This window comes from Chlorocebus sabaeus, chromosome 18 (assembly GCF_047675955.1).
Source record: "Chlorocebus sabaeus isolate Y175 chromosome 18, mChlSab1.0.hap1, whole genome shotgun sequence".
Lineage (NCBI taxonomy): Eukaryota > Metazoa > Chordata > Mammalia > Primates > Cercopithecidae > Chlorocebus > Chlorocebus sabaeus.
This window is the reverse complement of record NC_132921.1, coordinates 36,241,842-36,262,437: the sequence shown is the minus strand read 5'-3', so window position 1 is coordinate 36,262,437 and position 20,596 is coordinate 36,241,842. Positions and strand designations below refer to the sequence as shown.

General features: G+C 45.7%; 1 protein-coding gene across 6 annotated transcripts in view; it reads right to left on the bottom strand.

Moving 5' to 3' along the window:
• ST8SIA5 (ST8 alpha-N-acetyl-neuraminide alpha-2,8-sialyltransferase 5) overlaps nucleotides 1-20,596 on the bottom strand; it is a 90,172-nt gene that overhangs the window by 17,928 nt on the left and 51,648 nt on the right. For 4 of the 6 annotated variants that reach the window (XM_073006340.1, XM_073006342.1, XM_007974132.3 and 1 more), the window contains one exon: nucleotides 7,307-7,399. The exons of the other annotated variants lie outside the window; for them this stretch is intronic. In XM_073006340.1, coding sequence (XP_072862441.1) covers nucleotides 7,307-7,399 — 93 coding nt within the window. The remainder of the gene's footprint in view (nucleotides 1-7,306; nucleotides 7,400-20,596) is intronic. 6 annotated transcript variants of the gene reach the window in all.

Below are 20,596 nucleotides of genomic sequence, written 5' to 3'. Positions count from 1 at the left end.
AGATGAAGGGTTGACCCTAGGCACTTTTTTCCTTTCTCCCAAGACACCACTAACATTCCAGAAGAGGAATAAAAAAAGGTACAAGCCCATAGATGAATAGAATGACAGGGAAGGGCATCTCAGTGGAAGAGAAATTTCAACAAGTGTATGGAAGTACGAGGGAGTGGCACAAGGATAGGATGACACAGCCCAAAGTACCTAGAGCCAATCTGCACATGGAAAATTCTAAGAGGTGGGTGGAGGATGGGGAGGGAGCATGGCCCTAAAAATGAGACTCAGTTGTGAGTCTGTAAACAGAGCCATCAAGCCTACACTCCCCCTACCCCACCAAAAACCATGGTAGCCAAATGCTTAATGTCCAGTAGAGGGGGAGGAGAGATGGAATCAGACTATGAGATCCTCTGTTAAAAGAAAAAAAAAAAAAGTTATCATTTGCAGTTAAAAGATCCGGCTGTTCTAGCAACAAAAGGGCCAGGAGCATCATGAACAACTTCAGACACAGAACTCCTATCAGTTTTCATTTCAAGGTTAAATATGGATAGATAGCCAAGGGTCACCTGGTCAACCTGAAGTGAGACCAAGATAATCCATCAGATAAAATGACCACAAAGACAACTATTGGAGGAACAAAACAGAACTTAAAAATATTCTACTTAGGGTACAAAGAAAGAACTCTTGTGGGGGAGGGGTTCACCAGAAGAGCTGAAAGATGAAGTCAAGGGATTTTCCTAGTATGTGGAAGCAAAAAGAGGAGTGAAAAAAGACAAAATTAAAAGATACGACCAGCCTGAGCAACGTAACAAGACCTTATCTCTACAAACAAATGTTTGAAAAACATTAGCCAAGTGTGGTTTCATGTGCCTATAGTCCCAGCTACTCAGGAGGCTGAGGCAGGAGGATTGTTTGAGGCCAGGTGTTCAAAGCTGCAGTGAGCTATGATCACACCACTGCACTCCAGCCTGGTTGACAGAGCAAGACCTTATCTCAACAACAATAAAAAGATATGAGTACTAGAGATACAGTCCAGAAGTATAGGATTCTTAGATTGTAGAGAAAAATAGAGAAGAAGGAATATAAAAAGATTTGAGAGAAAGTTGAAGAGTCTGGACACAAACTCCAAATGAAAAGGTTCCACATTTCAGAACTGCAAAGATTCCAGAGAAAAAAAACCAGATACTTCCGAAGAAACAACCATTCTCATGCTTCTCACGTATCCCTGGATACTAAAAGATGGTAGTGAAGGTCTTCAACATCCTAAGGGAAAATGATTTTCACCTAAAATACCAACCCACCAGACCAGCAATCAAACCAACAATCCCACAACCCAACACACCAACAATCAAACCAACAATCCCACAACCTACCACACCAACAATCAAAACAATAATCCAATAACTCCTCACACCAACAATCAAAACAACAACCCAACAATAAACAACACCAATCAAACGAACAACACAACAACCCACCACATCAACAATCAAAACAACCCAACAATCCACCACACCAACAATCAAAACAATAACCCAATAACTCATCACACCAACAATCAAAACAACCCAACAACCCACCACACCAACAATCCAAACAACAACCCAACAATACATAACACCAATCAAACCAACAACCCAACAATCCACCACACCAACAACCCAAAACCCACTACAACTATGATCAAAACAACAACAATCCCACAACCCACTACACCAACAATCAAACCAACAACTCAACAACCCACCACACCAACAATCCAAACAACCTAACAACCCAACACACCAACAATCAGGTAAAAGGGAAGAATCCAGTCATTCAGACACAAAAGAACTCAAAACCTTACCTCCCACCTGTCACTTCTTGGTATTTACTTGAGAATGGGTGGAAGTAAAGGGAAGAAGTAAATACAAAAGAAGCTATAGGTTCTAAGCAAAGGTGAATCCAACCTCAGAAGGCAGAGAAAGGAAGCCCCAAAACAACAGCCACATGACCCAGCAAGAGGGTCATGAAAGTTGATGGAGGCCTGGTGCCTCCCTGGCCTTCAGTGAACAATATCTACATCATCCCAGTAATGGAAAACACTATTTGCTATTCTTCAAATTTTAGAGTCAACCTCTAGAAAAAGCCTCAAAAAGGGCTTGGTATGGTTACAAATAGAAGACAAATGTTATCGGCTTTGTCATTTTAAAAGTCAACCCATGGATGACTGAAGCCATAGGCTGGAGGGGGAACTGCAGAGTAGGAATAATTTAAATATCCTTATCTTACACAGTGCAGGATCAAGAAATACTGTTGATATTTAGTAGAACAAGAAATTGATTACTTAGATAATCTACAGACAGACTAAAAATAGTAATACCCCTCAACTGGGGAAATGTGGGAGGGAGCTGGGCACTAATCGTAATGAAATGAGAGTGATTCTTTCTTTAGTCTTCTTTCTCCCTCTTTTCTTCCATGGCCTCCTGTTTGCACCTGGGTCTCACCCACTCCCTCTGTCCACTCATTCATTTAACATGTGAGTACTGAGCTGGCACAGGGCCAGACTCAGAGATGCCTAAGCCTGGGTCCTGGCCCTCCAGGAACCTCCGCCTGGCAGAGGACACAGACTTGTGAACACTGCAGTGGCACAAAAGGGACTCCCAGTCCAGAGAGTGGGCATTTGCCCAGCTGGCCTTTGCTCCCAGCTTCTTCCTCGGTCTCAGTACTGGGCTCAGCACAGAGCTCCCAGTGGCAGAAAAATGGGGAAGGGTGATAGGAGACGCTGGCCTGGGGAATTATCCTGCACGACCCCCATCTGGGTGTGAGCACAGGCAGCAACTGAAGATTCTTATTTTAAAATAAAGGAGCTCTAGATGACAGGTGTAAATAATTTTAGTAAGAATTAGTGACAATGCGTTTTCATAACAAATCATCATGGAGTCGTTCTTCATGTATCTGACACGGTCAGGGAGGGAAGAATTTTCCATGTGGGGATTTTCTGGCTGACTGATTTTTACCACTGATTTCAGCAATTGTGGATCAGAATCGTTCCCAGATGAATCACACCCTCCTTGTCTCCTCAAACAAAACACCAGCTGACATTCTGCGGGTCTGAAGGGACAGAGTACATCCATCAGACCCTCCATTCACAGGTGGGCTTTAACCTTTTCCCGAGGACTCAGGGTCAGACCCTCTGTGAGTCCTTCTCATGGCGCTGGACTGGAACACAGTGAAGCCCCCAGGTGCCCAGATAATGTCAGAACCACTCGGATCAGAGGCGGGCCTCTGCAGCTCTCTGATTTCAGCCCTGGAGGACCTACTGACCCTCAGCCTAGACTCACGAAAGGAGGCACACACACTCATGCCCCATGAACAGCCCAGCCTCTCCTTCCCTCTCAGATCCCCAGGGCTTGGGGCCACAGAGGGGCAACTGCTGTAGAAGAGGCAGGGCATGCAAAGTCCAGCTCAGCCAGGAGCCCCAGCTAGGATGGCTGCTCACCCCAGGAGCCCAGCCCCTGGGGACAGAGACAGTGCCCCGAGGCAGAGATGAGAACCAAAGCCAAATGTGGAGAGGCCCAAACACCACCAATGGGAGTCCATAACAGGGACAAGGGATGGCAAGTGGAATCAACGGAAAGTGACTGTCTCTCATGTTCCTCTCTAAAGAGAGTGCAGTTAGACCTTGGGGACATATGAGGTTGTCCATCACACTGAACAGTGTTTGTGTTTTGAGCTCAAAACAATGGCCCTGGGTAATTTCTAATCTAGCCCTAAATGGAAGCTGTGACAGGGGCTGTTGTGGGCTGAACTGTGTCTCCCCAAAATTCATATGCTGAGGTCCTAACCGCCAGGACCATAGAATGAAACTGTATTTGGAGATAGGGCCTTTTTTTGTTTATTTTTGAGATGGAGTCTTGCTCTGTCACCTAGGCTGGAGTGCAATGGCACAATCTCGGCTCACTGCAACCTCCACTTCCTGGGTTCAAGCAATTCTCCTGCCTTAGCCTCCCGAGTAGCTGGGATTACAGGTGTGTGCAATCATGCCCAGTTAATTTTTGTATTTTTAGTAGAGATGGGGTTTCACCATGTTGGTCAGGCTGGTCACAAACTCCTGACCTCAGGTGATCCACCCGCCTCAGCCTCCCAAAGTGCTGGGATTACAGGCATGGGCTACTGTGGGGATAGGGCCTTTAAAGAGGTAATGAAGTTAACATGAGGCCATTAGAGTGAGCCTTGATCCAATATGACCAATGTCCTTACAAAGAGAGATTAGGGCACAGGCAAGACTCAGACCGGGGGCAACCATATAGGGACGCAGCGAGAAGAAGGCCATTGGCAAGCCAAGGAGAGAGGCCTCAGAAGAAGCCAACCCTGCAGTATCTTCATTTCAGACCCCTGGCCTCCAGAATTGTGGAAGAATTAAGTTTTGTGTACCTTGTTACAGCAAACTGATATAGGACCTAACACCAACATACAGAAAATACACACGTAGAGGGATGGGAAGTTCCCCAGAAGGATGACCCATTCACAGGATTTCTTAAATCTTCCTGTCCAGACCTTGAAGTAACCATGAAGAAACTATACATTTTATAATTTAAAGAAATTAGTCAGCTGGGCGTGGTGGCTCACACCTGCAATCCCAACACCTTGGGAGGCCCAGGCTGGTGGATCATGAGGTCAGGAGTTCAAGACCAGCCTGACCAAGATGGTGGAACCCCAAATTTACTAAAAATATAAAAATTAGCCTGGCATGGTGGCAGGCACCTGTAATCCCAGCTACTCGGGAGGCTGAGGCAGGAGAATTGCTTGAACCCGGGCGACAGAGGTTGCAGTGAGCCAAGATTGCGCCACTGCATTCCAGCCTGGGTGACAGAGTAAGACTCTGTCTCAAAAAAAAGAAAAGAAAAGAAAAGAAAAGAAAAGAAATGAGTCATTTATTCTCTGAAATCTTGAAGGTGTGCTCTCAACCACAGTGCTCTGGATTTGCACAGTAAAACACGGAAGGGTCTGAAAGCTTTGAATTCTGAGAAGACAGACTCTCTGCTACCAGCTTCTGAACTTGGCTCCGATAGCCATTTTTGTCACTAAATCAAAACTCCTTGGAGGTATGTTTAAAATACCAACCAGCTCACATGCCCCAGGCCCTGCTTAAAACCTTTCCTGTGGCTCTCATGGCCCTTGGATAAAGGTAAAACCCAAACCTGGGTGTGTACCATGAAGCTCCACATGGTCTGGCCCTACCTGATCCTCTGGCAATGCAGCTTCCGTGTCTTCCCCTCACGCTGGCATTCGAGCTGCCTCACCCTTCAGAGTCCAGGACACAGCCGGCTCCTTCCTGGCACAGGGCCTTTGTACAAACTGTTCCCTCCACCTGGAGCCCTCCTGGCCTAGTTAGCTCCTGTCACCCTTCAGACTGGAGCTCTAGTGTCCCTTCCTCAGGGAAGCGTTGCCTGACAACCTCCCGCTAGCCCCAGCCTGGGTCGGGTTCCCTGTCACTACCCTGGCTTCTTGTGGTAACTGGTTATTTAATGTCTGTCCCCCTCAGTGTCTGTGAGTTCCACAAGGGCGGGCACCACAGTGGTATGTGTTCAGCCCAGGGCTCAGTGAAACTGATGAGTGGCGTCTGTATCCCACCTTCTCTAGAGAGGGTACAGAGACCATGGGTTAGGACAGGGGCCATAAACAATGCAGCTAATCCCAGCTGGATGCTGGTCTCACCCTTGGAGCTTTCCAGGAACCGCTGAGCTATGGAGTCTGTGCATGACAGCCCAGAAAAGCTGCTGCTACTAGTTCCAAAAAGGAAAGGAAGGAAGGAAAGAGAGAGATGGGTGCTGACATTTATTGAACACCTATGATGTGCGCTACTGAGCATGCAGGCTGCTGGGCTATCTATTTTCTTTTTGTATTTTATTTATTTATTTATTTTGAAAAGGAGTCTCACTCTGTTGCCAAGCTGGAGGGCAGTGACGTGATCTCGGCTCACTGCAAGCTCCGCCTCCCAGGTTCACACCATTCTCTTGCCTCAGCCTCCAGAGTAGCTGGGACTACAGGCGCCCGCCACCAAGCCCGGCTAACGTTTTGTATTTTTTTAGTGGAGACGGGGTTTCACCATGTTAGCCAGGATGGTCTCGATCTCCTGACCTCGTGATCCTGGGCTATCTACTTTCACATGCCTTATTTCAGCTAGTCTATAGCAACCCTTAAAGGGTAGGTAATAGTGTCCCCATTTTCATAGGTAAGGAAAGGCTCAGAGAAATTAAGACATTTGCAGAAAGACTGAGATCTGCTAAGGCCCAGAGTCAGCTTTAGATCTCAGGTCGGCCCACCCCAAGACCCATGCTCTCCCCCTGATGCACACTAGCTGGAATCATGTCAGGTGGGTAAAGGAACAATGGTCCCTGCCTGAGGGCCAGGGACCCCAGATGCCCTGGGGGTTATGTCAGGGGCCCGTGAGTCCATCTGAGCACCCAACATTGCCTGCCTCTGAATAAACTATATTTTTTCCACATCCAGATATAACTGTTTCCAAATAAATACAGATTCTGTCATGACTAATATAGTACTAATTTCTCTAAATGGGTTTGCTGAATTCATGGCAGTTCTGTGAAGGGCAGAAACCCAGGTGGGCACATGCATGCTAAAATGTTCAGCATGTAATGTGTTTTCCCTCCTGTGGGTTGAAGAGTCATAGGTGATGTACTGTTAAGCGGGGAGTGGGGAGCATAGCTCTTTTACCATTTATGCAAAAAAAAAAAAACTTTTTAAATCTCCATACACAGATTCTTACTCATGCATTGATTCTGCAAGGATACCCAAAGCCGCATCGTCACCCTGGGGAGAACTCGGTGGCTCTTCATTGAATAACCATCTGTACCACACACATTTTGTATCATTTAAATAATTTAAAAATCAAAACTTTTAATAAAATTAAAACCATCAAAGGTGATAGCAAGAGGGCAACGCTTAACCCTGCGGTACAACGTACTGAATTTCAGGCAAGAAAGTCCTGTGCCCTCTTCAGTTTCTACACAAGAGGAGCCAGCGATGATAATCAAAGAGACGGTAATTGAGGCGGGGACTTTAACACCGAGTCACCAGAGGTGACCTTGCAAACTTGGCCTTTTGTCATAAAACAGGCACAATCATCACTGTGCTCCAGCCCTCCAGGGCTTTCCACATGCCAGTGGCTCTGGGGAAGGAGACCTACTTTACGCTCTATAGGAATCTACCACGTGTTTCCTGTTTCTTTCCATGCTTGCCCCCCCTCACCCACCCCTAACCCCTGCCCCACCTCCACATGCTCCCTGCACCCACCACAAATGGCCACACTCACATGGACAGCACCTTCACTTCCAATATTTCGTGCCTCAGCTCCAGGCATCTTGTGGAGTTATATTCAAAAGGCCCCTCGTAAAATTCAAAGTACCTGGGGACCAACAGAGACACGTTAAACAGAGAAGCAGGTCAGGATGTCCAGGGCCTGCAGGAGCTCTTGTTGCAGGGTGGAGTGTCTGTCCCAGTGAAATAAATAAAGCCAACCAGCCCCATCCCAGCAGATGACCCATTAAGGGGCTTCAGGCAGACCACGGGGCCCTCTGGCTTCATCACTGGGTGGTCAGTTACTCTCAGCGCCTCACTCCCCTGGGAGTGTAAGCATTTACAGAAGCATAAACTGATATCAGCAAACAGGGAAATTCAGAAACAGGTTTGGTTCCAAGTTCGTGGCTGGGAAGGAGAGAGGAGGAGGAGGGATGCTGTGTGTACTGTGATCAGAGAAAGCAGAGAGACCAGAGTCATTCTGGCATAGCACTGGGAGTCCGACAGTGAGCCTTCAGGCCTCCAGCTTGCCCTTCCGTTCCCTGCCCCTTGCCCACTTGATCCTCGTGCCCACACTGTGACATAGCTGAGACTGATGTGCCTTTCTCCCCATTTGGCAACTGAGAATACTGAGGCTAATCAGACAGAGCTCCAGGTCACACTGTCCGTATAGGGCAGGACCAGGGCTTGGTCTAGGTCTACCTGCAGAAGAGACCAAGCCCCTTCCAGCACCAGCTGGCTCTAGGCATGTCACAGCCACCTCAGGGTCCCTCTGCCAGCTTCATGCAGAATATCAATGCCAATTTCAGCCAACACTTACTAAGCCCTTACTATAGGCTAGGTGCCAGGCCAAGTATTTGATGTGGATGGCTGCATTCACTTTTAATCTTTCTAATCAGCCTATGAGGAAAGTGACACAAGCATCCTGAATAGGCTCTGGGAATTAACTAAGGTGCCAGACCCCCGGAGCTGGAAGGTGGCAGAGCCAAGATGGGAACCTGCATGCTGACTCAAGGCTGTTCTTTCTGCCACTTGGTTATGAGCATGGCTGGTGTCCCCTGGAAAGGGCCCTCTGGCCTCCTGTGGCAGAGGCCCAGTGAGCTCTCTCCTCATGGCCCCTCTCTTCCTGGCAGTTGTTCAGAGGCAGGGGTGGATGGAGCTGGGAGGGTTGGATCCCAGGACAGCTTTAACATCATGAATCCAGAAGCCTGCAGGGCCAAACCACTGTAAATATGGGATCAGTGGCCTTGCAACAGGTAATCTGCAAGAATCAGAGGTGAGAGGGGCTCCCCAGGGCCAAGGATTGGAAATCAGGCATCGCTCAAGCATCTCCCAGAAACCACTACACGCAGCAGTGGTCATTTCCCGCATACCCTTATGTACTGGATAAACTTATGTATGTGCTGCTTTAGAAATCCTGAAACATTTTACCCAATATATTGGTTTCTTTTACAAATATTGGTAGTTTTATTATTATGATTATCATTGTATTTGTATTGTCATTTTTGTCATTAAAATAATACTGTGATACTTTAAAAGTTATATTTATAAATATTTGTCCTTAATAATTTAAATATAATTTAATAGTTTTAAGTACTATAATTACATATTTAAATAATTTTACATAATATTTTAAGATATTAAAATATTTTCCACAACAAATTGGTCCCTATTTACAAAATAAATTGGCTCTTTGTTCTCATGTCATAAAAGAATTCAGGCCACGTTAATAAGAAGTAGGTACTGAAGATCCCCAAAATATCAAACAGCTTTGTGTCTTACAACTCCTTTTCTGTCTTTCTCATCTGGCAAACTCAAATGGGTTTTTCAGTACCCGGCTCGAGTAACCATGCTGCTGGGAAGCCTCCTCTGATCCTGACCCTGGACTCCCCCTGCTCACTGTCTCTTAGTTAGAGCAAATAACATTGTATTGGGTTGGTGCAAAAGCAATTGCAGTTTTTGCCTTTTTTTTTTTTTTATGTAATAGCAAAAACCGCAATTACTTTTGCACCTACATAATAGTACAATTGTGTGTTTATGTAATTGCATTTCTTTCCAAACCACGAGCATCTCAAACACAGAGACAGTGTCTTTGTTATCTCTATATCTCCTGTACTACAGAGGCAGGAAAGCTAAAAATGACATTTTCCAGACTCCTTTGCAGGTAGGGTTCTGGATGCAATTTAGGTTCAGCCAGTTAGAAGCATTTGCATGAGACGGATTCAGACCTGTTATAGGGGAAGAATGGCAAGGCTCAAGACACAGTTTTGCTGGTGCAGAATGTGGCAGAGGTGTCATGGCTCTTGGAAACTGCAGTAGTGGTAACACCTTCATGATTATATCAGAGGCAGCAGCTTTCACGGTGGCCCCATTTCACTGCAGTTTGGGGAGGAATTCCTGGGAGTTCAGCCATTTCTTTAGCTTTCCCCATGAATCTGAGCTAGCTGTGCCCTTAATAAATCCTTTTCTGCTTTAACTAGCTAATGTAGATTCTGTTATCTGCAAATAAGAACAAGGGGTCAGCCTGGGGCCACAAAACAAGCCCATGACCTTGGCTCTGACTCACCTAATTTTCCAGTCACACAACAGTAAGCTCTGGTGTCCTATCACAAAGATCACTGTTTGCAACCTGAGCCGGTGTCACTAAGCCCTGTGGAATCCACTGAGTCAGCTAAAGCCGTGGTCCTAGGTTGCTGATAAGAAAAGGTCCAGATTCAAATGATGCAGGAAATCATTAGGTTGAGACTCATCCTAGAGTTCTTGGGAAATTGGAGACTTGCGGACACATCTCAGATATGGCTACGAACCAGCTGTGTGACTTTGGGTAAAACACTTCCCCTCTCTGCATCTCTTTTTTGTCCTCTTTAAAACAGTCTGTTTGAACTAGGGTAGCATCTTCTCTTCAATCAGCCAGTCCTACCATTTCCTTGACAAAGCCATTCCTGCCTTGCCTCTTCCTTGGTTCCTCTTTCTCCTGCATCCTCAACATCACTCATATACCCAACTAGGCAGCACCATGATTCCAAATGACCTTGTGCTGTGGGCTTGGTGATACTTAGAGAGGCTTTCAGAACTGGGTTCATACCCTTCCACCCCTCATTGGCCTCTGTATGGTCTGAATGTTTGTGTCGCCCCCACAGTTCGTATGTTGAGATTCTAACCTGCAAGGTAATGGTATTAGGAGGTGGGGCCTCTGGGAGGTACTGCAGGCACAGCCCTCATGAATGGGATTATTGCCCTTATAAAAGAGGCCCAAGAGAGATGCCTCTTCCCTTTTACTATGTAAGGATACAGCAAGGAGATGCTGTTGATGAACCAGGAAGTGGGTCCTCACCTGAAACTTAATCTGCCTTGATCTTGGACTTCTCAGCCTCCAGAACTGTGAGCAATACATTTCTGTTGTTTATAAGCTAAGTCACTCAGTCTATGGTATTCTGACAGCCACATTAGGTCTGGCACTTTTCTGCTCCTTTGTTTTCTCATCTGCAAATCAGCAAAAACAATGCAGCGCATGTGCGAAAGGGCTGAGAAAAAAACACTGATGAGCATTTCATGGAAACCACTAGCACACAGGAACTACCCCAAAAATGCTCATTCCCCTCTGTCCCCTTTGTCCCGCCACTAAAGAGCACGTGATACTAGTGGATGCCACAGGGAGTCAGAGATAGTCTCTGACCATAAGCTGGTTGATGGCAGGGCTGAGTCAGGGATGAACAACTCGAAGCTTCTCACTGTGTGCACTGGTGACATTCTCCTTCTGCTGTGATTAGTAAACGTCTCCCCTGCCACCCTGTGGATAAAGCCCACACTAAGTCCTGCTTGGACACGGACCTGCTTGATCACCTCATCTCTGCTGGAGGCTCCACTCATTAACCATGTGCTTCTGATGCTTTGACACCTGGGGCCTTGCTGACCTTGGAGGGACTGCCTCTTCTAGGGCTAGCCAATTCCTGGAGATAGTGAAGGACTAGCCTGTGAGTGCACCTTTCATTTGCAAACCAATCCAGATCCCATGCCCCTATCAGGCTCCCATATTCTTGGACACTGGAATAGCTCCTGCCCCACTCACCCCAGGGCCAGGTCCCAGGCAACTGGGGATAGCCCCTACACCCCAGAACCCACTGAAATTACTCAGATCAACCAATCCTATACCTGCAAACCCTGCCTCACAGTTCCTTTCCATGGAAATCCCAATGATGGTTCTTGCCCACACTTCCCCCTCGCTGCCTCTGCCTCCTTACTGATCCAGGTGCTTCTTCCCATGGTCTTGCAGGGCCCCCTGTTTCTAGGGATCTGTGAGTATCAAAACCTCTTCCTTCATGACAGTCATTTCCATATTTTCATGTCTTACCATATCTGATTAAAACAAATCCCAGGCAGGTACCCTGAAAACACTCCATGTAGTACCTCAGCCAAGTCATCAAAACTATTCCATGCCTGAGTCTAAAGCCTCAGTTTTCCCATCTGGAAAATGTAGCTAATAGTCCTGGCTTCTTTCTCTATCCTACCTGGGCTTTGCTTTTTTGGTCCGTACTGCTCTAGCTCAGTCTCTAAAGATGATTGACTTGAGGTTGCTATGGTCTAAACGTCTGTATCCCCAATACAAACATTAAGTTTCGTGTTTAAACTTAATCCCCAATGTGCTGGTATTAAGAGGCTGGGCCTTTGGGGGGTGATTAGGTTATGAGGTCTTTGACCTCAAGGATGGGATTAGGTCCTGATAAAAGAGGCTTCAAAGAACCTTTTGCCTTTCCACCATGTGAGGATGCAGCAAGAAGCTGCCATCTATGAGGAACAGGCCCTCACCAGACACCAAATCTTCTGCCACGTTGATCTTGGACTTCCCAGCCCCCAGAACTGTGAGAAATAAATTTCTTCTGTTACAATTATAAATGACCCAGTCTAAGCTATTTTGTTATGGCAGCCCAAAAGAACTAAGATAGGAATAAGATTTTGAGAAGCACTGCCCCATATTCTGCTTCTAACAGGATGCTCAAGGACTGCATTTTAGAGGGTGTCATGGAAATTCATGAAAATTCCCATTTGGTCTGGATACAGATATACAGACATCAAAAATGTTGCTTAAATTTTTTTGTCTAATGACATAAGAAGACGCTCACATAACAATGTTGGGTAAAAAAATGCAAGTTACAAAACTATGGTCTCCAAAAAGAATTATATATACGTATGTGAATGCGTAGGCAAAGGAAAGAATTGTAACACAATATTAATAGGGATAAATCAGAATAAATGGGGTGATGGGTTATTTTTTAAAATTTTCTGTGTTTTTATAAGTTTTCTGCAATGGGGTTATGATTCTTTTATTATTGGAAATCACTAATAAATGCCTTTTTAAGTCCCAGACCTTCTTCTAAATATCTCGAGCTTCCCCTTACCCTGTTAGAAGATTGAGGGAAGCACTTTCTCCAACCTTCTTAAACTCCACTAGCCTCTCAAAGTGACTTCATCACTGTCTCTTCTTTCAATGCTAGAAAGACTATCTTTACCCGCCTCAAAGGGGAGGGGACCCTGGCACCATGTAGGGCATCTCACAGGTATAAATAGTCCCAGCGGGTCATATCAGGAGCCCAACTCCTCTCAAATGCCACTCAGCTTCCAGCAGCCAAATATGATGCTGGCGCCAGGCTGCATCTGCTCTGCCCCATCTCTCTGCCCTCCGCTAAGTGAGAAGACAAATGCAGAAGGCCAGAAAGAGGTGAACACAGTGGCCCTGGACATGAGTTATCCTCCCTCTGCCCAGATTGGGCTGCAGCTTTGTGGGCTAAGGAGATAAGGAGACCTCCTTTCTTTCTTTCTTTCCTTTTTTTTTTTTTTTTTAGACGGAGTCTCGCTCTGTCGCCCAGGCTGGAGTGCAGTGGCACAATCTCAGCTCACTGCAACCTCTGCCTCCCGGCTTCAAGCAATTCTCCTGAGGAGGCCTCCTTTCAGCATGCCCAGGGTCTGGCCCTCTGAGAGTCTAGGTCTGTAATTCCTTTGAGCCTTTCCCCAAGAGCCTGCCCCACAGAGGCTCCCCTGTTGGCCTGATTCCCTCTCCAGAGCTTCTCCAGGGCCATGGTTCCTTTCTTGGGGGCCAAAGTACTCTGGGTCCCAGCAACCACTGGCTGCTACAAGATGAGGCCCATGCATTCAGCTTTCTATCTAACACTTCCCCATCCCCACCCCCAGACACCGATGGTATTCCAGAGAATAGGAACCCAGGGGAGTCCCTGTGTCATGCACAAACACCTGTTAAACCTCCACTAGCCCTAGGTGAACAGGGAAGCTACCCCAGCTCAGTAATCTGAACACCTAGACTCCTGTCGAGCTTGGTGCAGAGTCTCAGAGAACCATGGAGTTGTTTACTTATTCCACACTGGTTAGAGACACCACTAGCCCATATGGCACCTCTGTGCAAATCACGAAAAAGCACCATTTTCTTCAGACAAATTAAGCCACATGCACCAGGTGCATGGCTGGTCAAGTGAGAGTAAGGTGTACTTCAGCCCCACTTGACTCCTTGCCTGAGCATCTTTGTGCAGTGCCCACTTTGCACAACTGTGCAGCCTGATACCAGACTCTTTAATTTGGTCTCATTTAATCCTCCCAATAACCCTATGAGGCAAGCATAATTTCCCCCATTTTATATCTGAGACTCGAACTACAAGAGGTAAAGTAACTTGCCCAAGGTCATTCAGCTAGTAAATGGTGGCACTGGAAAAAAACCTGAGGACTGTGAGAGCCTGGAACCCCTGCTCTTAATAATGTCACTGCACTTCCTCTCCCTGACTCTGACAGCCACCGTTCTCTGGGGGTTTTCTCAGTCAGCAGCCCTTCCCCCTCCCAAGGGCAACAGCCCTTCAGTGAGCTCAGCACTATTTCTAGAGCCAGAACAGCTGCTGTCTCGAGATAGCACACGACCCGTCACAGCAAACGCACAGAAATCAGAGTCTCAAAATTGCAGCCTGACAATTCAAAGGACTGAAGTGTCTTCCCAGAGAGGTAGGAGAGGGGCAAGAAAGGCTCAGCTGTTAACAACTGCAGGTCACAACTATCAGGAGACACTCCATGGCAGTGGAGAGCCCTGGCTCCGACCCCTGGCTGGTCCATAGGCCAGCTCAGCAGCCTTGAACCTCACCTGCCCTCTTTGGGCCACAGTTCACTCATCTGTCCCCAGGAATTATCAGAGCTGTTTTGATACATCAGAACTGGATGCTAAAAAGCCTGATGTTCTCAGTGCAACCCGAAATAGTCCTGGGATTAATCTTCCCCAGGTGTGCACCTCACACCAAGCCTGAGGGTCATTTCTGGCACAGGGTAGGGGTTGGGGATATCGGGGCAAAGCCTGGTGTCTAGATTCATTCCTCCTTCCCCACCCAGGAGTTCTGCAGGGCCCCAGATCCATTGTCTAGCACATTCCCTGTGAGAGTATGTATGTGATGACCTTATTTTCCAGGCCAGACTAGGGGGCCCCGAAAGGCTTCCCTTTGTAAAATTCAGCTCAACAGCCAGGAACGCCTCAGTGTGTGAATGCTAGCACTGGCCAGTATCCCTACTGCTGCTGGTGGACTTTGACCACCATGCCCACAGGTGCCCTGGCCAAGAGCTACATCCTAGCTGCCTCCTTCTCCTTCCTTCATCTTCCACCAACTCTCACCACTTCTCCTACCCGAGTAGTCCTTGTCTCCACCCCAGTGCCAGGGTCAGGATTCGGTCTTCTCCCTGCTGGAGGAGTCCCTCTGTCTGGAATAACCTTTGTTGTTGTCTTGCTAGTCCCTCCCTACTCATCCAGCAGAATCTGCCCAGGGGTCAGCTTCCACGGGCTCCATTCGTGGCCCTCCCTCCTCTGTGCCTACAGCCCCTGGGCACCCCTCCAGTCCAGCTCTTATTATGCGGAATTACACACAGCTCCTCCATGGCCTGTCTGTACTGTTGATGTGTGAGAAGGGCTTTTCTCCTCTGTTACTCAGTGAAGATTTATGGACCCTCTACTGTGTGCCAGGCACTGTTTCAGGCCAGAATGCACTAATGAACTAGCCAGAGTCCCTGCCCTTATGGCACTTCCCTGGGGGTGACAATAAATGATTCATTCAATATAATGCCAAGTAGCCGTAACTCTTCCAAAAAAAGTAGGACAAGGAATTGGAGGGTTCCTGGAAGGATAGTGGGGGGCCCAGGAAGGCCACTCTGGACAGGAGACATGAGAGCTTCCCAGAGAAGGAGCAGTGAGTAAATACAATCACTTGCTCTGCAGCAGCAGCTGCCAATGTGGCTAGGCAGGGCTGTGGAGGTCAGACAGGTGAGCAGAGCCAGGTCTAGCTGGGCCTGTGGGCCACCCAGTATCATGGGGACTCGGCAGAGGAACAACATGATCTGATGTGGGGATAAGGGATTGTAAAAGGAGAGAGGGCAGGCTATTGCAGCATGAGAAGACAGTCGATTGCACCAAGGGATGGCAAAGGAAGTGGGGAGAAGGAGAGAGACCCAAAAAATAGTTTAGGAATGAAACCAGCAGGATGTGCTGATAATTTAGAAAGTGAAGAAATGTCCCTGTCTGACAGCTTTGAAGAGAGTAGTGGTTCTCCCAGCATGGAGTTTGAGATCTCAGAACCGACAGACTGCCTCCTCAAGTGGGTCCCTGACCCCCGAGTAGCCTAACTGGGGCAGGCACCCCTCAGTAGGGGCAGACTGACACCTCGCACAGCCGGATACACCTCTGAGACGAAGCTTCCAGGGGAACGATCAGGCAGCAACATTTGCTGTTCAGCAATATTTGCTGTTCAGCAATATTCACTGTTCTGCAGCCTCTGCTGCTGATACCCAGGCAAACAGGGTCTGGAGTAGACCTCCAGTAAACTCCAATAGACCTGCAGCTGAGGGTTCCTACTGTTAGAAGGAAAATTAACAAACAGAAAGGTCATCCACACCAAAACTCCATCTGTACATCACCATCATCAAAGACCAAAGGTAGATAAAACCACAAAGATGGGGAAAAAACAGATCAGAAAAGCTGAAAATTCTAAAAATCAGAGCACCTTTCCCCATCCAAAGGAACACAGCTCCTCACCAGCAATGGAACAAAACTGGATGGAGAATGACTTTGATGAGTTGAGAGAAGAAGGCTTGAGACGATCAAACTTCTCCGAGCTAAAGGAGGAAGTTTGAACCCATCGCAAAGAAGCTAAAAACCTTGAAAAAAGATTAGACAAATGGCTAACTAGAATAATCAGTGTAGAGAAGTCCTTAAATGACCTGCTGGAGCTGAAAACCATGGCACGAGAACTATGTGACAAATGCATAAGCTTCAGTAGCCGAATCAATCAACTGGAAGAAAGGATATCAGTGATTGAAGATCAAATGAATGAAATGAAGTGAGAAGAGAAGTTTAGAGAAAAAAAGAGTAAAAAGAAGTGAACAAAGCCTCCAAGAAATATGGGACTATGTGAAAAGACCAAATCTATGTCTGATTGGTATACCTGAAAGTGACGGGGAGAATGGAACCAAGTTGGAAAATGCTCTGCAGGATATTATCCAGGAGAACTTCCCCAACCTAGTAAGGCAGGACAACATTCAAATTCAGGAAATACAGAGAACACCACAAAGATACTCCTCAAGAAGAGCAACTCCAAGACACATAATTGTCAGATTCACCAAAGTTGAAATGAAGGAAAAAATGTTAAGGGCAGCCAGAGAGAAAGATTGGTTACCCACAAAGGGAAGCCCATCAGTCTAACAGCAAATCTCTCAGCAGAAACTCTACAAGTCAGAAGATTCTTAAAGAAAAGAATTTTCAACGCAGAATTTCATATGCAGCCAAACTAAGCTTCATAAGTGAAGGAGAAATAAAATCCTTTGCAGACAAGCAAATGCTGAGAGATTTTGTCACCACCAGGCCTGCCCTACAACAGCTCCTGAAGGAAGCAGTAAACATGGAAAGGAACAACCGGTACCAGCCACTGCAAAAACATGCCAAATTGTAAAGACCATCGGCGCTAGGAATAAACTGCATCAACTAACGAGCAAAATAACCAGCTAACATCATAATGACAGGATCAAATTCACACATAACAATAATAATAAATGTAAATGGGCTAAATGCTCCAATTAAAAGACACAGATTGGCAAATTGGATAAAGAGTCAAGACCCATCAGTGTGCTGTATTCAGGAGACCCTCACGTGCAGAGACACACATAGGCTCAAAATAAAGGGATGGAGGAAGATCTACCAAGCAAATGGAAAGCAAAAAAAAGGCAGGAGTTGCAATCCTAGTCTCTGAAAAAACAGACTTTAAACCAACAAAGATCAAAAGAGACAACGAAGGCCATTACATAAAGGTAAAGGGGGCCAGGCGCGGTGGCTCAAGCCTGTAATCCCAGCACTTTGGGAGGCCGAGATGGGCGGATCACGAGGTCAGAAGATCGAGACCATCCTGGCTAACACAGTGAAACCCCGTCTCTATTAAAAAATACAAAAAATTAGCCGGGCAAGGTGGCGGGCGCCTGTAGTCCCAGCTACTCCAGAGGCTGAGGCAGGAGAATGGCGTAAACCCGGAAGGCAGAGCTTGCAGTGAGCCGAGATTGCGCCACTGCACTCCAGCCTGGGCGACAGAGCAAGACTCCGTCTCAAAAAAAAAAAAAAAAAAAAAAGGTAAAGGGATCAATTCAACAAGAAGAGCTAACTATCCTAAATATATATGCACCCAATACAGGAGCACCCAGATTCATAAAGTAAGTCCTTAGAGGCCTAAAAAGAGACTTAGACTCCCACACAATAATAATGGGAGACTTTAACACCCCACTATCAACATTAGACAAATCAATGAGACAGAAAGGTAACTAGGATATCCAGGAATTGAACTCATCTCTGCACCAAGCAGACCTAATAGACATCTACAGAACTCTCCACCCCAAATCAACAGAATATACATTCTTCTCAGCACCGCAACGCACTTATTCCAAAATTGACCACATAGTTGGAAGTAAAGCATACCTCAGCAAATGTAAAAGAACAGAAATTATAACAAACTGTCTCTCAGACCACAGTGCAACTAAACTAGAACTCAGGATTAAGAAATTCACTCAGAACTGCACAACTACATGGCAGAAATAAAGATGTTCTTTATTTTCACGATATTGAAGGCAGAAATAAAGATGTTCTTTGAAACCAATGAGAACAAAGATACAACATACCAGAATCTCTGGGACATATTTAAAGCAGCGTGTAGAGGGAAATTTATAGCACTAAATGCCTACAAGAGAAAGCAGGAAAGATCTAAAATTGACACCCTAACATCACAACTAAAAGAACTAGAGAAGCAGGAGCAAACACATTCAAAAGCTAGCAGAAGGCAAGAAGTAACTGAGATCAGAGCAGCACTGAAGGAGATAGAGACACAAAAAACCCCTCAAAAAATCAATAAATCCAGGAGCTGGTTTTTTGAAAAGATCAACAAAACTGATAGACTGCTAACAAGACTAATAAAGAAGAAAAGAGAGAAGAATCAAATAGATGCAATAAAAAATGATAAGGGGGATATCACCACCAATCCCACAGAAATACAAACTACCATCAGAGAATACTATAAACACCTCTACGTAAATAAACTAGAAAATCTAGAAGAAATGGATAAATTCCTGGACACATATACCCTCCCAAGAATAAATCAGTAAGAAGTTGAATCCCTGGATAGACCAATAACAGGCTCTGAAATTGAGGCAATAATTAATAGCCTACAACCAAAAAAAGTCCAGGACCACATGGATTCACAGCTGAATTCTATCAGAGGTATAAGGAGGAGCTGCTACCATTCATTCTGAAACTATTCCAATCAATAGAAAAAGAGGGAATCCTCCCTAACTCATTTTATGAGACCAGCATCATCCTGATACAAAGCCTGGCAGAGATACAACAAAAAAAAGGAGAATTTTAGACCAATATCCCTGATGAACATCAGTGCAAAAGTCCTCAATAAAATACTGGCAAACTGAATCCAGCAGCACATCAAAAAGATTATCTACCATGATCAAGTGGGCTTTATCCCTGGGATGCAAGGCTGGTTCAACATATGCAATTTAATAAACATAATCCAACATATAAACAGAACCAAAGACAAAAACCACATGATTATCTCAATAGATGCAGAAAAGGCCTCTGACAAAATTCAAAAGCCCTTCATGCTAAAAACTCTCAATAAATTCGGTATTGATTGGATGTATCTCAAAATAATAAGAGCTATTTATGACAAACCCACAGCCAATATCATACTGAATGGGCAAAAACTGGAAGCATCCCTTTGAAAACTGGCACAAGACAGGGATGCCCTCTCTCACCACTCCTGTTCAACACAGTGTTGGAAGTTCTGGCCAGGGCAATCAGGCAAAAGAAAGAAATAAAGGGTATTCAGTTAGGAAAAGAGGAAGTCAAATTGATCCTGTTTGCAGGTGACATGATTGCATATTTGGAAAACCCCATCATCTCAGCCCAAAATCTCCTTAAGCTGATAAGCAACTTCAGCAAAGTCTCAGGATACAAAATCAATGGGCAAAAATCACAAGCATTCTTATACACCAATAACAGACAAACAGAGAGCCAAATCATGAGTGAACTCCCATTCACGATTGCTTCAAAAAGAATAATATACCTAGGAATCCAACTTACAAGGGACGTGAAGGACCTCTTCAAGGAGAACTACAAACCACTGCTCAACGAAATAAGAGGACACAAACAAACAGAAGAACATTCCATGCTCATGGATAGGAAGAATCAATATCATGAAAATGGCCATATTGCCTGAAGTAATTTATAGATTCAATGCCATCCCCATCAAGCTACCAATGACTTTCTTCACAGAACTGGAAAAAACGACTTTAAAGTTCATATGGAACCAAAAAAGAGCCTGCATTGCCAAGACAATCCCAAGGCAAAAGAACAAAGCTGGAGGCATCACGCTACCTGACTTCAAACTATACTACAAGGCTACAGTAACCAAAGCAGCATGGTACTGGTACCAAAACAGAGATATAGACCAATGGAACCGAACAGAGTCCTCAGAAATAATACCACACATCTACAGCCATCTAATCTTTGACAAACCTGACAAAAACAAGAAATCGGGAAAGGATTCCCTATTTAATAAATGGTGCTGGGAAAATTGGCCAGCCATATGTAGAAAGCTGAAACTGGATCCCTTTCTTACACCTTATACAAAAATTAATTCAAGATGGATTCAAGACTTAAAAGTTAGACCTGAAACCATAAAAACCCTAGAAGAAAACCTAGGCAATACCATTCAGGACATAGTCATGGGCA